At 40.9% G+C, this 15,785-nt stretch overlaps 1 protein-coding gene across 1 annotated transcript; it reads right to left on the bottom strand.

The window, feature by feature from the left end:
- Nucleotides 1-5,146: 5,146 nt before the first annotated feature.
- On the bottom strand, nucleotides 5,147-10,550 carry C2H13orf42 (chromosome 2 C13orf42 homolog). The gene is made up of 3 exons (XM_056329324.1): nucleotides 10,137-10,550; nucleotides 6,229-6,376; nucleotides 5,147-5,394 (listed from the first exon to the last, which is right to left on the bottom strand). The coding sequence occupies exons 1-3, from the start codon at nucleotides 10,548-10,550 to the stop codon at nucleotides 5,153-5,155; spliced, it is 804 nt and encodes a 267-aa protein (XP_056185299.1). The 3' UTR covers nucleotides 5,147-5,152.
- Nucleotides 10,551-15,785: the final 5,235 nt, after the last annotated feature.

The following is a 15,785-nucleotide window of genomic DNA, read 5'->3' as shown; positions in this document are numbered from 1 at the left end:
GTTTCCAGATGCAGCCAGAGGCAAGTGGTCAGCATCTCAGATGTGATTTACTGAGGTCTCAGTGTCTCCTATGATGTCATGGTTATTTATTTCCTAAGGAAATCATTTCCTTGGAAGAACAAACTCATTTAAAGAACTCATGTTAATTAGAAACTGCCAAAGGAACGCTTATAAATTAAGGAGCCTAGAAGTGAGTAACAGATACACACACTGACCGTCTGTTGATGAAGCAGAACAAAACATTTCCCTTTCCCTCTCATCCCCAGTTCTCTTGCTGATCAGAGAAATAGGAGGGCTGTAGAATAGCTAGGAATGAACTGCCACCGTGTGGCCAAGGGACAGTTTTAGCTACCTTTCTAGAAATCTCCTTCAAGAGCTGTTGCCCTGAGATAAGTGACAGTCCCCAGCACTTACTACTGAAAACTTCCTGCTTGATCACACCTTTCACTTCGGCAGCACCTGCAGTGCTGCCCCAGCAGTGGCCATAGTCTTCTTGAAGGGTGAGGTCTTGCTCCCTTCTCAGTCTCACTTTAATACAGGGTGGATCACATCACTTTTAATTCCATAAAATCTTTTTATATTTTCTCTAATAGGTCACCTCATCCTCTGACAAGGGTCAGGGTATCATAATCACTGAGCCGCTCAGGTGATGATGCCTTAAACAAGATGGATAATTTTTTAATACAAGCCCGTTAGTAGAAAACTCCATCATGCACTAAATTACTGCCAATCAAGTAACAGACTCTACCCTCTGCTTGTCAGCCTGGTCTGAAGCAGCTGAGCTCATATGTTGTGATTTGCCCTCACAATTGTTTCAAACAACTTATTTTCTAGCCATTAAACTCAAGATAAGTCAAGAGCCATTCCACTGACTTGATGCAGCTTGGTTCCACTTTACCACAGCCATAACTCAGAGCTACAGGCTCAAAAGGTGGCAAAAGCCACCTAAACACAGCCTGATGTAACTACCCAGCTTCATGCTGCTTTCATCTCCTTGTGGACCTGCTCCACCACAGAAACATAACAAGCATTCTCCTGAATTTACCCAAGCAGAACTACAGACTGGCCCTACAGCTGTGAAAATTTTGAAGACATCCACTAGGTGCTAACCTAACATTTTTTATACGCCCCAGTCAATCTGGAGCAGCAGATAACTATATATCTTTGCTGTGCACTACCTTGGAGGACTTCCTGCATTACTTAACGCGGTGCTGACACCTTCTGCCTTCATTGTAACTTTACAGCACTGAAAGATTCAAACCAGAGCACACATCTTGTCCAGCTGCCAACTTTCCATTAGCTGCCTATATTTCTTCTTTTTCTGCCAAAGACACTTACAATTTCAGCTCGCTTACATGCATCATGGTTACACTGAGTTGCTCAATACAAAAGGACAAGATTATTTTGAATCACCTAGGACATGATTTCTTCAGCAGACTTCATCTCTCTTCAGTTACTGGATTCTTGCACACAATGTCTTTAGTTTCTCACAGACAGCTGTGGATGCGGTGTCACAAAAATTCATAGCCACAGCCCCTTAAGTGCTAGTGCTCAGCAATGACACTAGCTAGCAGAACCTGAAACGCCCCAGTACTTCAGCTGAGCTGGATTTAAAACAACAGAATAAAAGAAACTTTCCTAAAGATTTTGCCTATTACTCCAATGCACTCTGGGAAAGAGCTTTTGGGGATTCATGCCACGGGAAACACTCGCACACAGCGGCCTTGATCGATAGAGCTTCTAGTTGATGCGTTTCATTCTTAGGGCCTAGGGGTATGACTGAAACAGCTCACTAATAATCTCTGCAAGGGATCTAGGTCATACAGCACTCTGCCGGTCATGAATAATTCTCCTGTACAATTTGCATTGTCAGAGCTCCTACAGTAGGTGCTTAATTTCAAGCTTGCAATGTCTGAGAATAACTACATGTTGCAGCAAATTCATTTAGAGGGCCTAGCCAAGGCAGAGAGAGTTCCTTTGGTGTCTGTGCAGAGTTCTGCCTGCAAAGCCCTTGGGAGAACAATTCAGAGTAGCCAAGGAGCACCTTTGCAGGGCAACCAGCAGCTCCTGGAAACTGCGTGGAAATCTGCCCCAAGCGAGTCAGTGTTAGGCAGGAGCACAGTTCTGTCCTGGGCCAACACAGAGGGTGCTGCCATCCACAGCAAACCCTTCTCTGAGGAGACAGATAACACAGGGCATGGAAATGCTTCCCTTTCCTCCCTCCTGCTCCTATTCTGCTCAACTGCCCTGTTCCAGCACAGGTAGCACAAAACCCAGCTTCTGGGCTTGCACCTTCAGCTCCCACCTCCCCAGAGAGTGTGCTAAGATGCAAGGGCCACTCTCCATAGCTCTGTTGGAGCTGAATCATGTCCAGTGAGGAGCATACAAGGGCTAATATGCTAGAAGGAGAAGATGCCTGCATTTATGGGATAGGAGATAGAAAACGTTCTCAGAGAAAAACTGCTTTATTTTACTCAATTAAAATTTCCTAAGACGATAACAGGCTTGAAGTGAGTAGAAAAGGAAAACAAAAATCACAGAATCCAAACCAAATTTATAAATCTTATTTTCCCCCCCTCTCTCTCTCTCTCATACATAAAAGCAAACATGTGTTTCACACTGGAATTTCTGTGCTAGACAGTAAGGGGACCCTTACGCTCTGTCACAGCCAGATGACCAGAGATACCTCTGTTTTACAAGGACAGACATGAAGCCACAGAGAAGGTCAAACCTCCTGAAGCAGTCTGGTTGTGCACATCACAGTGCATCCTTAAAACTATAGCAAAAAGATCATCTACTCCAATGCGTAAAACCTTGGCACTACAAACATGAAGCACAGCCCAGGGCAGAACGTGGTTGGAATCTTTTTCTTCTTCTTCTTTCAGCAGTATTTTAACTATGCACATGCCTAATTCAGTTACAGTAACTGAAAAAGACGGTGAGGTTTTCTGTCAGCATCCACCCATGCTGCAGGTACTCATAGCAAAAATGTGACCACACAGTAAAAATGTTCCTCAGCAGCTTCAGTATGAGATTCTGCTTGGAGAGGGGTTTCAGGGTGACACAGCTGCCAAAACCATGCAGTTTGGACCACTGTCCTCCTTCTCTCATACATACACAGAGCTGCAGCCTTGAGGCATGCCAGCAGTTAGGGGTGTGTTTGAGGCACACTGTGCTCTGGCTATCTGACCTGGCTGAGAGGCCTTCAACCATCATGTCAAAGGCAGAACAGTTTTAAAGACAGTTATGATGTTCAGTTCAGGACAGCCAGGACAGGACTGGGGAGGTACAGAGGCAGCAACACTATAGAGAATGCAGGCTAATTGTGAGAAGCACCAACAATAGGGAAACAAAACCTAGACCTTAATTTAAACTGTTCATGAGTATGTATCAATGATGTTGGTTAAACTGGTCATCTTCAAGAGGATACAAACTAGATGAAAAGCAGCAAAAGCACCTCCAGAATTAAAATGCTAGAGAAACAAGTCCTCCCTCCCCTTCATGAACACGACTAGGAAAAGAAACAAAATGCTTTAATCAAACAGGAGATGCCAGCTCTGAATGGAGGAGCATAAGTTTCTTTGGCACTCTCCTGTGTCATGACAGAAAAGTGTCCTAGATCAGCAAGATCTGAGAGAGGTTCTTCCACCTCATAGCAGAAATGCTGTTTGAATAACTCAGTCCCAAAGACTAGGAACACAAATCAGCAAGAGTTGCCACTTGCCAGATGTTCTGTGTGGTGGGCACAAGATTTATGAAGGTTATGATATATTGATGGTCATTGCCTTAGGAAATTCATCCAAGCCTGTGGACACAAAAAGTACTGAACATAGAAACAGGAAATCACCAGTGAATCATCAGCTGGACATACCACTGCTGCCATGATCCATCTGTCATAGTGAACCACTGATTGAACACCAGGTGAAAAAAATTGAGTAAGTGAAGGCTTGATCCCAAACACATTAGCAAATTCTTAAGACAAAGCATTAGCCGAGGGCTGTGGCTCAGACTGATGTCTGTGATATAAATGGTATTGCTCTATCTGAAGGGCCACAGGCCAGTATTTCTATAGGGTGCTGTCTCCTTGTTACTTTCTATACATTTTTACATTGCTCTACATCAGTAAAACAGGCAGAGTATGGATCTTAACAATTCCAGGTATCACATGGAAGACATATCACCTTTAAGATGAAAGAGTCTAAAGAACAATTCTAGACTGCATTCTTCCTAATACATAGTCTTTAATGATGAAGTAGCAGAATTCAAAACATTTGGTATAACCTAAAGCTGATACAGTGGATTTGTCTGTGAATTGCCTTCTGCCCTTGAGAAAAAAAACTTTTCTCCAATTTATTCAATAAGTGTTCTTCTGCAAGACATTAAGCTTTTCTAGTGTATGCTGTGATATCTAGATTCGGCAACTGGGTGTTAAAATAGATGAAAACTAGCAGGTGGTGTAACCATATGAAAAAAGTTGTATATATACATCTTTGCATGCAGTGAATCCTTTGATGTTATATCCAAGGACAGAACCATTTCCAAAAGCAAGCAAAGTACAAGATAGCTTGTTGCTTCAAAACACACTGGAGCAATTCCTCCAAACACAGATTTCTAATGCTGATTCCTTCACTGCGGCTTTTTCTGCTTGTACCACAGCCTGCTTGCACCTCGGTGCTGATATGTACTCTCAGATCACAGAGTCAATGATGGCACATACAGATTTTCACATGCAAAAAAAAGGAGAAAATTCTGCTTCCCTGCTCTGAAGCTGGAAACGCTGGTGCAAAAGCTCCAACATATTTGCTGAATTGCTTTGCAGTACTGGAATCAGAAGAAAAATTACTGCACCAGGCAATCTCTGAATCATTGTTTCAATACCAGCACTAGAAAAAAGGCTTGTCAAGCTGGAGTTGTCCCCAAGCTGAATGACAAAGCAGTATTGTTAGGCACAACAAACTCGATGAGTTAAACCCTCACATGAGTTCAATGTTGGAATAGCCATGGCTTAAAATATGTCCCACACAAAGAACCTTCAGTGACTACACACGTCACTTCTAAAGTGTAAGAGATGGGTCAGAGGTTAAAAAAAAAAAGCAGGTCTTACATGCCCTATTTAATATATTCTGTCTTCAGCTGAAGAGGTAATATTATTTCAATATTCTTTCTTACGTGTTTTGGGCTTAAATTTTAAAGTGTTATATGCCCCTTCCACAGCTTTGGGCAAGTACATAGGATGTCTTTCCAACCTCTTCCTAGAGCCAGTGGCTCTCCGCTGGCTGTTTCTTTGCGATTGGTTTGTAGCCTTTGCTGTTTGGGCAGTATCCTGTGAGTATCTCCGGGGAGCACGAAGGATCCAGTTTGAATGTAAACTGTGTTCACTTGTGCTTGTAGCAACTGAAAGACAGAAGATAATCTGGCATTAACAGCTTGCCAGTGATATTTTTACATGCACAGCAAGAGAACAGGGTGCCTGCTGGGTCCTTCCTGGAGGTAATGTGGAGAAACCAACCTTCTTTCACTGCAGGATGTCACTTGGGCTGGGATTCATCTTATCTAGTATTTCAATGCCTGCAGTGTAAATACATATGTCACAGCTAGTCCTTTTATCCCTTTATACACATTTCTAGGGCACAGCTAATCTGACCTGTTTGAGATGTCCACCTTAGCCTAAGACAAAGGAAAGAAATGTCTGTTTCTCTCCACTGATTATATTTGATAGATGATGAGCTCAGATGGGTACATCTTCATTTAGTTGGACAATCCAATCCTTTCTGATGGAAACATACTATTAATTACCCTAATATCTAAGTGACTTCTTTTTTGCTGGTTAGAAAGAAAACATCCGGCCTTTTCTCAATGAGAAAAATGAAAATCAGACGAAGAAAAAAATATCTTTATATTTTTAATAGCTCTTCCCCAAAGACAGCTTGGAGTAGAGAAGTGAGGGTAGAATTCAGCCCTGAGCAGAAGGCAAGCACTATTCCAGCACTATACATGCTACATTTGTTTATGTAATGGCCACACACAAAATAGTTTCACCTTTCAACAAGGAACAAGCAATATATTACTGTAGTTTCACATCCTGCATGTAATGGTCCTAAATTTGGGAAGCAAAGCTTGGAGGAAAACTCTGTCCATTAAGTAAACAAGCATGGTCTTACAATACCAGTCCTCCCTCTACCCTCTGCACACCAAAAATAATCATATTTTGGCTAGTTTATACTGCACCATCAAAATCAACATCCACGTTTGGCAGATCCACGTCAGGAACTCTCCACCATCTCTCTGAATCCAGGTCTGCAATAACTGAGTCAAAGAAAGCTATTGCTTCTCTTACATCTGAACCGGACTGTGGGCCTTTTCTCTCCATGGATGCCTGTTGATCATGGGGGGGGGGGGGGGGGGGGAGGAAAAAAAAAGTTAGCTAAGGGTTGGGAACAATGACTTCTTAATGAGCAAACCATATAAGAAAGCTGCAAAAATTATATTTGATTCCATACTTCAAGCTGTCAGAAAAGGGCACAGGTCCAGACTACTCCACAGTTTTTAGTCATCAAAGAAAGTGGGAAAGCAGTCTAACAAATGTCCACCTTGTTACATGCTCAACGTCAAACATCTTGCACTTAGGTGCTGCTAGCCAGGTGTTATGAAATCCTTCAGAATCCCTGTGTCAAGCCATTTAATTAGGTGGCTAAATGACAGCTGGGCTTTGTGGTCAAATTTATTCTACCTAGCGGTAGGCACCTAATGAGATGCACATTAGAAATGTAGCCATGCAGGGTGTCTTCTGTATTTAATGCAGGTCTCCAGCACTTCAGAAGATGAGTCAGGCCTTAGGCAGGCTGAATCCCCCTCTGCAGGCAGCTCTTTCTCTTAGCTGCAAAGGGATTGTGGGGTAACTTGGTTACTAATTTAAGGATCTTATTAAAATGCCTAGGTTAGGTGAAATGAATCCAGATCTAAATTGCTACAGTCTTTTTGAAATGGAAAAGGACCATGTGTGCTAAAATATGAGTCATTCGATACCGTGATAATTCCCACAGGAAAGCCATAGGGTTTAAAATTAGGAACCTGTCTTGATAAAAAAGCAAATGCTTGTCTATAAATGCTGAAGCAGTCATAAAGCCTCAGTTAGCAATTCTGGTAGGTCCATACGGAATGAATACTTCCTGCCAGGCTCCATCTAATGAAAGACCATATCATTTCCCTGCTACTCCAAGACAGGTATATTGCCAGGCAGCAATACCAAGTCAGAAACTTGCTACCATGGGTTTCAAACATGCAAACAAAGGATACATGCTGTATCGCATCTCTGAAGGACCAGCTTGTTCCCTATTCTGTGGGGGCAGGGAGATAGGCGAGTTTATTCCCCTCCTGACACGGTTGATTGACATCCTCAGAAGTGCTAAAAGATAGCTGCTACCACACATCTATGAAAATAGTGACTGCTATTATGATTAAGCCCTTACTGGTTAAAAGGCATTTTAAAGAATTACCTACATACTTCCAGCATCTGACCCACCTCTATTCTTTTCTCTCACTGCACCCAGGAGGCAAATTTTGAATCCACAGGCAGTCTGTAGTCCAGGTCCTAGGGATCTTTGGATTAAAACTCCCATGAGAACAGAGCTGTCTAGACAAAGCACCTTGCCATTAATCATGCAGCAGGGAGGAGAAAAGTGTATTTCCACTGACAGGTAATTTAACACAAACAGGTAGTTAGGGACAAAACCATTCCATCCTGATGGCAAGATAAACCTTGCAGCCTGCGAACATGAAGTTTGTTATAGCCAGAATACTCTAGTTCCTAATTCTAGAAATCTTCTTGACCTCTGCCTGATTTTTGCAAAGCCATAGCTGTGCAGCTGTGACACTGCCATGTGTGGTGGCAGGAATGACTCATATGGGTGGCATATTCTGCTGATGTCTCGGTCTGTTCCTTAGGGGATGGCTCATGGAATTAGCATGCCAGCCAGTACCACGGCTGTTCATATCACAGCCCTCTCAAAACTAGCCAGCTGCAACAAGGCTTTTACCACCACATACCAGGTTAACTTCAATAAGTAGTTCCCACACCTCGCCCTGGCACAGCCACCAATCCCCCACAAGGTTTCAACAGGTCATCTACTGTCTGGGCTGTTTCTTCATCCTCTTCAGGCCAGCCCACCCTGCTTCTTGCCTCTCCCACATCCAGGACACTATCTCTCCCCCCCTCTGCTTCTTCCAGGCCTCCCTTCACTGACTGCTCTTCTTCCATACCCCTTAGAGCTATTTAACTACTTAGCAGGAACCAGCGACAGCTGCACCTTATCCACATCAGCCAACCCACCGCCCCTGAAGCCAGCCCACAGCTGTATATTATCAATGTTAATTAACCCAGCTTCATTCCTCTACATGTTCATACATAAGAGCTGGCTGGCCACAGTCAGGTGACAGCACTTAGTCTCAGTCTGTAGAGGATTCACTTGTTTGCCAAACCCAAGTTAAGCTTTTGGCATTTTTCTTCAGTGACATTTTCAGTGGGAAATCTCAGAAATTCACAAAGCTGTATGAAGCCTAGTTATGCAGAATGTATCTCCCAGCCTCCTGGTCCATGGTTTTAGTACCCTTTTGCACTCATTTTTTCCTGCATGGCTGATGGTTGGTCATGTACTGCTCCCCTAGATCACTGCTCAGCTCATCAGAGAACGGGCATGCTGTAGGTCTCCCCTGCCTCAAGCCAATCTTTGTGTAATGGTGCACAAAGTCAGTTCACAGACTGTATCTATTGTGCTGAGATTTTTCTCCTGGCACCTGGCACCACCAGGCTGCTCACCTATAGCTCAGTCATTCTCTTTGGATGTTTCCCTGGCCTTAAACAGTAATGGCTTTGTAAAATCTCTCTTATCCAGCCGACTGAGCTGAGTATTGTTTCATACTATTATTCCCAGCTTCTGAGAGTCACTGTTCAAAGCATTAAAAAGATGACGTAAAGCCTAATAAACCCAAATTTAAAAGCCTACTGACTGAATGAGTATTAGATCAAAACATAAAATTAAAACCCGTGCTATCTAGTTGTAAATACGTGAGCCTTGTTCTTTGGTTAAGCAATGCCTGCAACAATGCTCAGCTTCATCCATTCTGACATTCTGCTGTGACAGAACATATACATGTGGCAGTAACTCTTTGGTGAAGTAGTCGGTAAGCCAGCCATACATTCCTTCTTCACTTCTTCCCCATTATTATCCAGTTTAAAGACTGCACTGGGTAACCTGTGAGTCTGCTGTCAAAGTCATGTTTGTGGTCATGTTACCTAAACAGATCACCCCACCTGCTGCAATCTTTCCCTTTGTCCTCACTGAATCAAGTCCAGAGTCAAATTAACTACTGAACTGTCTAGTGACACACAATCCATAAACTGCAACAAGAAGGAAGCTTTGCAATGCTTTTCTCTCTAGGATACATGGAAACAGTCTGCACTAAAGATGGTATTCCATCTTTATTTTTTTTTGTGGTATCATTATAGCAAAGGGTGAAGAATTAATGCTGTCTCAAAATGACCTGCCAACTTATTAACGCACAGAGAAAGGAACCCTTAAGGATCCCTCATGCCTTACAGCGTATCAGTAGAGCTTGCACTGACGCTAAATGTAGCCCTGACAAGCTACCTGACCAGTCAGAAAAAAGTCCTATTTGTTTCAATGAATTTGCAATTATTTTGAATAAGTAATTTTATGCCAACAAAAGGACTGCCTTTTGTAAGTAAGTAAACCTAGATATTACTGTGCTTGTCAGTCATTAGCAGCTATAAATAACCACAGTGGGGAACTCTGAGGCAGTTAAGTAGCCTGTATTGAGAGAACAGCTCACTTTTTCAGAACATGTTTTCAGATAACTTCCCATACTATCATACCTCCTTCCTTCTATTTTCTCTATCCCCACACAAACATAGGCATATACATTTCTTCCCATGACTAGTCATTCATACTTAATTTCATACTACTCAGAAAGAATTTTAAGTTATTTAGCAACATTTCAAATGATGTAACAGCAAGATAACTGGCTAAGACCAATAAAGCAGAAAATCAACATAGGTCATACAGCTAATTGCTTCATGGCTTAGGACCAAGCACATGGCAAAGGTTCTTATGAATTACCTTAGAAGACTCTTTGGAAGGAAGTGGAAGAAATGTCTTCTTTCCAGTTGTGGATAATTTTGTGGATGTTGGGGAATCTGCAGCCATATGCATGGATTTCAAGTTATTGATATTGTCAAGATATTTTTTCCTCAAGGCTAACAGATCCTGTAAGTACTTCAAGCAGTCTTGAGTCTTAGAGTACATCCAGTCTCTGTCTTCCTCTTTTGGTTGGGAGCAAGAGTCAATGCTGGTTGTACTTCTGCATTTTTTCAGTGGTTCACTAATTTTTTCCTGCTCACCTCCAAGGACGTACATAGAAGTGCTGCGAATCAATCTCACTGCAGAACCTGTGCCATCACAGTAAGGGATGTCATCTGTCACATTTCTTCGGTGGGAGTTGGGCTGAAATATAGAATGGATCTTTTTGAACATAATGTGTCACTTTCCTATATACTTTTTCTCTTTCAGCTCCTTAATTTAACCTTAAATCTGGTAATCAGCAGCTGTCTTGCCCTCAGCAGACAGACAATTTTGCCACTTACTGTAATGAGGAGGAAAAAACAAAACAAAACAAAACACCCTTTTGCTGCCCAAATTGCTTTCAGCCTAACACATTGCGAACAGCGTAATGGTAAGGCAGAAGTGTGTTTTCTGTTCCATTTGTGTCAGTGAAACAGCTTTGTCCTTTCCTCGGCTTAAAATACAGTACAGGAGGTCAAATATCATGCTTTGACCTGTTATTTGACTGCTGCTTCCCATAAAAAACATCAGCGTCGAGGCAGAAGTTCCCCCTTCCGCGTCTGCTCCGCGCTCCCGCGTCCCCGTCACCGCCCGGCGCCGGCGGCAGGGGGACGCCCGGCGCTGACCGTGGTGCTGAACAGCCGCCGCGCTCCGCCGAGCATCCCTCCGCCCCCGCGGGCGCTGCCCGGCGGCCCGGCCACCTCCGCGGGATGCTGTGTTGGAAGAGCTTGTTGAAATCAGCCTCGACAGGGACAAAAGTCTGGGTCGGGGAGGAGGGTTGCTGTCGGGTGGAGTTCAGCTGCTGAAAGAAGTCGCTCTGGGTTTCACCCGACGGTAACCAGGAGATGGCTGCAGCTACCTGATACCACAGCACTACCAGGAACAAAGTGGATTCGGGTGTCAGGCTCTATTACACTCAATACAAAGATGCCCTGTGTAAGGGATGCTGTAAAATAAAACACTGTCCCAAAGTACTCATCTGGCAAAATATTGCAGACAGAAACCAATGAATTTGTATCATTCCACATTAGTTCCTCTCCTAGATTAATGCAAGAACATTTAATATAGTGGTTTTGATGATTGGGTTTTGGCTGAAAGCTACTGACAACATTGACTATTATTGGCATATTCGATCCAGTATTGGCGTGTTCAAGCTAGTATTTGTGTCTGGATGACATGACGGATGCTTTAGAGATAAATGGATAGTGAATTTGGTTAGTTCTCATGACTAAGACAATCAAAGACAATCAACTGCTTTTTAAAAGCAAGCAGGAATGTCCAGATTTACCATGTTCAAAAGAGTTTTCATAATTCAGCCTGTTCAAGCATTGAGTGCTTCAGAAAAGAATTATTTTGAAAACCAATGGATATGACCCTGCAGACTCTTCTGAACAAATTTCTACTAATGTCACTGGAAGTGCCAGCTGAAGGCTTAAGCATCCTAAGAGCTGTAGGATCTCAACAAGAAAGATAGGTTCTAATACAAATTTTTATCCATTCCCTCAGGAATTTACTGGATACTAAACATACACCACAACCATCTTAAAACATGCACTTTTTTCCTTTTACTTATAGCTAAAGTTGAAATGTCCTTATAACTAAAAATTGAGGCAAACTAACTTTTTGCCACTTTTTCAGCTTTCTAATACTAGCATAGACACAATTCCCACTGCAGCTGAGAGCAACCTAAAGACTGTTCTGCAATAAATTCAGCTGCTTAAGATCTAGTATTTTTATAGAGGTATTCCATTATTGATTATCTCCAAAGTCCTACTTAATCCAACAGCTAGGTAGTAGATTAAGTTGACTGTTTGCTAACATAGACCCTTAGAACTGTGAAAAAAACCTATGAGATGTCTCCCCCAAATTACATGCCTGAAATGGAGAAACTTTCTGGTCATCAACACTAGCATAGAATGATAATAATTCCATCTACAGATTGATTTTATTTTCAGAGCAAAAGGCTACAAGGGGATTTTAATTTATTGTCCTGAGTAAGGTAAATATCTGTCATAGCCATTCTAGACAATGTGTTTATTAAGTTACAAACATGAGATTGTTCCAGAATAACCCTATTTCAAATTACTTACATTTGCTATGCACAATACTATGCTATGATATTACATAGCTGTGATATTGCTATGTTACAATACCAGTGATCCTCAGAGAGGCAGTCTAAGTGACCTCATAATCACAAAACCTGTGATTCAAGAAAATCAATGGGAGCTCAAGGAATTATTGACAGAGTTGAGTCAGTTAAGTCAATGGGAACTCCACTGAGCAACTGCTTATAGGATCAGACATTGCCTTTCAATAGTAGATTGATTTCTAAGCTCATCTGGACTTACAAAGAGCTACAGAGCTATTGGTTGAACCAAACAACAACAGAACAAAAATAAAAACAAACAAAAAAAAAAGCCAAAAAAACCAAACCCAAGATTCTGTTCATGAAACCACAAAAGAAGATATATCTGTGAAGAGTACACCTGGTGATGCACTCTGATTTGGAAAAGCTTTCATACGGGCCAAAGATTTTCCTATTCTGCTTCAACTAAGTACTTAAACCAGATGCTGACATCTCACTAATTAAAAAAAGCTTTCAGACTCTTAAGAGGGTTTTGAATTTCAAGCATGTTAATTCTCATTTTTTAAAAAAGCTTATTGGTCCACATACATTCTGTGCCAACATATATGTCATTCCCATTGTTCATAGTGGAAGGATTAATAAATGCATGAGACAATACAGCAGCTGCATTATATACTAGTATTTTATTTGGAGTAATAAAGGGTCATTTACAATTACTTCAGACATGAATATTTTATTCTATGCGTTGGTTATGGGCAGTGGAAATACACAATCTTCCTTTTCTGTTGTAAAAATGAATATGAATTTCTTTTCTTCAGAGTACCTACTGTAATTTAAATAGCTTCATGGATTTAAAAAGTTAAAGGGCAAAATAATGACTATATTTAAAGGTCACAAATGTCTCTAGTGTGTTTTGTGAGAAGAGGAATGTTCTATGTTTTTTTAAGATATTCTCCTGTAAGTCATTTGTGTTGAAACATATTTCCTGAGTAGTGCTTTATTTATATATAGTCAGACTCTCATCCCCATGTACCTGTAAGTGTCCCTTCTTAAGTAAATAGCAGGGCAATTATAATACAGCCACCACAGATCACAGGTCTCTTCCCCAGTTTTATTGCTGGTGACTTGAATACGCTACCATTATCTGAGATGGCTGGTAATTAAAAATCAGGGTCTTATTTGAGAATTATTTCCTTCCACACAAAGACACTCATCAAATGGCAAATACAGATGAAGAAGAATATTTAGTCTGTTAATTCAATGTACCAAATTCACAGGCAGCTATTTAATCATAAATAAAGACCTCTCAAAGAAGGAGCTTGTGAGAAGCAGATCAAATAGACCATACTAATCAAATAGACCACACTAAATATTTAACGGCATCTAAGATTACTAACTTTGACAAGGCAAAGCTCATACCTTGTTTGTTCATTTGGCCACTTTAATCTGACTTTGCTTACTCAATATTTTTTAAGTGACTTTTTTTTTTTTTTTTATTGCTTTCATTGTTTCTGTTTTCTTTGTAGCTAGCAGAGTGGTCTAAGTTCCACAGAGCAGCACCTGATCACTCCCAAAATTGCTTTTGTTATCTAGCCCTGGTGTTCTGGCAGTTCCTGAGCCATCATGACTGGGTAGGAAAATCAAGTTAACAAATGCAATATATGCATTCTGTTTAACTAAATTAACCACACAGTTAAACAAAACCCCATAAAATCAAATTTATACATAAATAGAATTAAAAGAATACCACACATCTTTTAAGTACTTCACAATAACTTATTTGTCAAAATGCATTGTTATCTCCAGAATAACATGATCTCATACATACAAATCTATCTACTTGATAGTTACATTTCACCCAAGTGACTGATACAAGGGAACATCAAATCATCCTTGAAACAAAGCAAAGCTCTGGTGCCAAGAAAAGAAAACCTTTGACAAACTGGATGACAAGGTGTTCTTTCTCTATCATAAAGTTGTATCAAGTTGTTGTACCTCGTTCAGGATAATGTATTTTATTATATTTTAAAAATTAAAGTGAAAACACTTTCTTAGCTTTTCGAGAAAAAATCTACATTTACCAGATGTGTGAATGGATAGTGAAGTTATTGAGCTTTGTATTATTTTAGATAATTCAGAAACTAAAGAAGAGTTTTAATCTCTGTTGAACTCTGCTATGTGTGTATAGATACATAAATGGTTAGATTTTTGGAGCTAACTGAAACAGTCCAAAAACAGAGGAAAAGAGAAAAACAGAGAAAAAAGTCAGCACAACAGGTATCTGCACTTTGCTGCCTAGTCCCTTACTATTTACCACTTTGTATGTTCCCTTAAAGTTTCACAGACACACACAAAAGAAAAAAAGGAAAAAAACCCCAAACAAACAACAACAACCAAAACAAAAAAAAAAAAAACCCACACAAAACAAAAAAAACACAATCTCCTAGAGATTTAAGAGAAAATCAACAAATGCAGGAATGCTGAGACCACAGCTCAATATTAAAGAAAAATAACATCCCAAGGTTTGATACCTGCCTATGGTGGTTTTTATGACACTTACTCTTCCAAGGACCACACATACTTGAAAAGACTGGATGGTGGGGCATTCTCGTATCATAGATCATGTGTTGAATGTCAGTGCTTTTGGTGAGTGGCAAGAAAAATCCACTATTAGAGGTACAATACTACAGGATTCCTACCTTTCACTGACTGAAAGGGACGATAGAAGAATGGACTTTGTTATCAAGCAAAGAAGAATCCTCAGGAATGTTTGTTTCTTCTCTTTCAGTCCACGAAGGTAACAGCCTGGAGGAGTTCTGCCTCCCCAGAACTGCTGTCAGCAACTGCTTGCTATTGTCCCTCTTTCAGAAAATTCTCAAAGTATGGGAAAGGAGAGCAATTCTGATACTATGCATTGGAAATATCTACAACTTCTTCTCTGAAACATGAAACTGGAGGAATCAGTTTCCTGAGAATGGAGACAAAGATTTTCATTGAAGCTGATATAGATGGAAATGCAGTGAAATCTAGATGTATTGCCCATGCCAGATTTAACAGTGATCTTTTTTTTTAAGGGTACATGCTTGAGCCTTGCTGTCACTTGGGCAGCACTGACCTGCAAGACCAGCTGAGTCAGAAAATCAAGGCTCCTGTCAGAGGATGAATATAATTTTTTTGTAGATCTGGAGTATCATCTTTCCATCTAATCTAAATTTCAATGTAAGTATTTCCATTTGACTTAGACCCTGCATATTCTGCATAAATTTTCAAATGCAAACTTGCATTCATTGAATAGGTTTTGTTGCAGCGTAAGTACTGAGTGCAATCAACAAAAGCAGCGA

Source organism: Falco biarmicus, chromosome 2, assembly GCF_023638135.1.
Source record: "Falco biarmicus isolate bFalBia1 chromosome 2, bFalBia1.pri, whole genome shotgun sequence".
Taxonomy (NCBI): Eukaryota; Metazoa; Chordata; class Aves; order Falconiformes; family Falconidae; genus Falco; species Falco biarmicus.
This window is presented reverse-complemented; position numbering and strand designations above follow the sequence as displayed.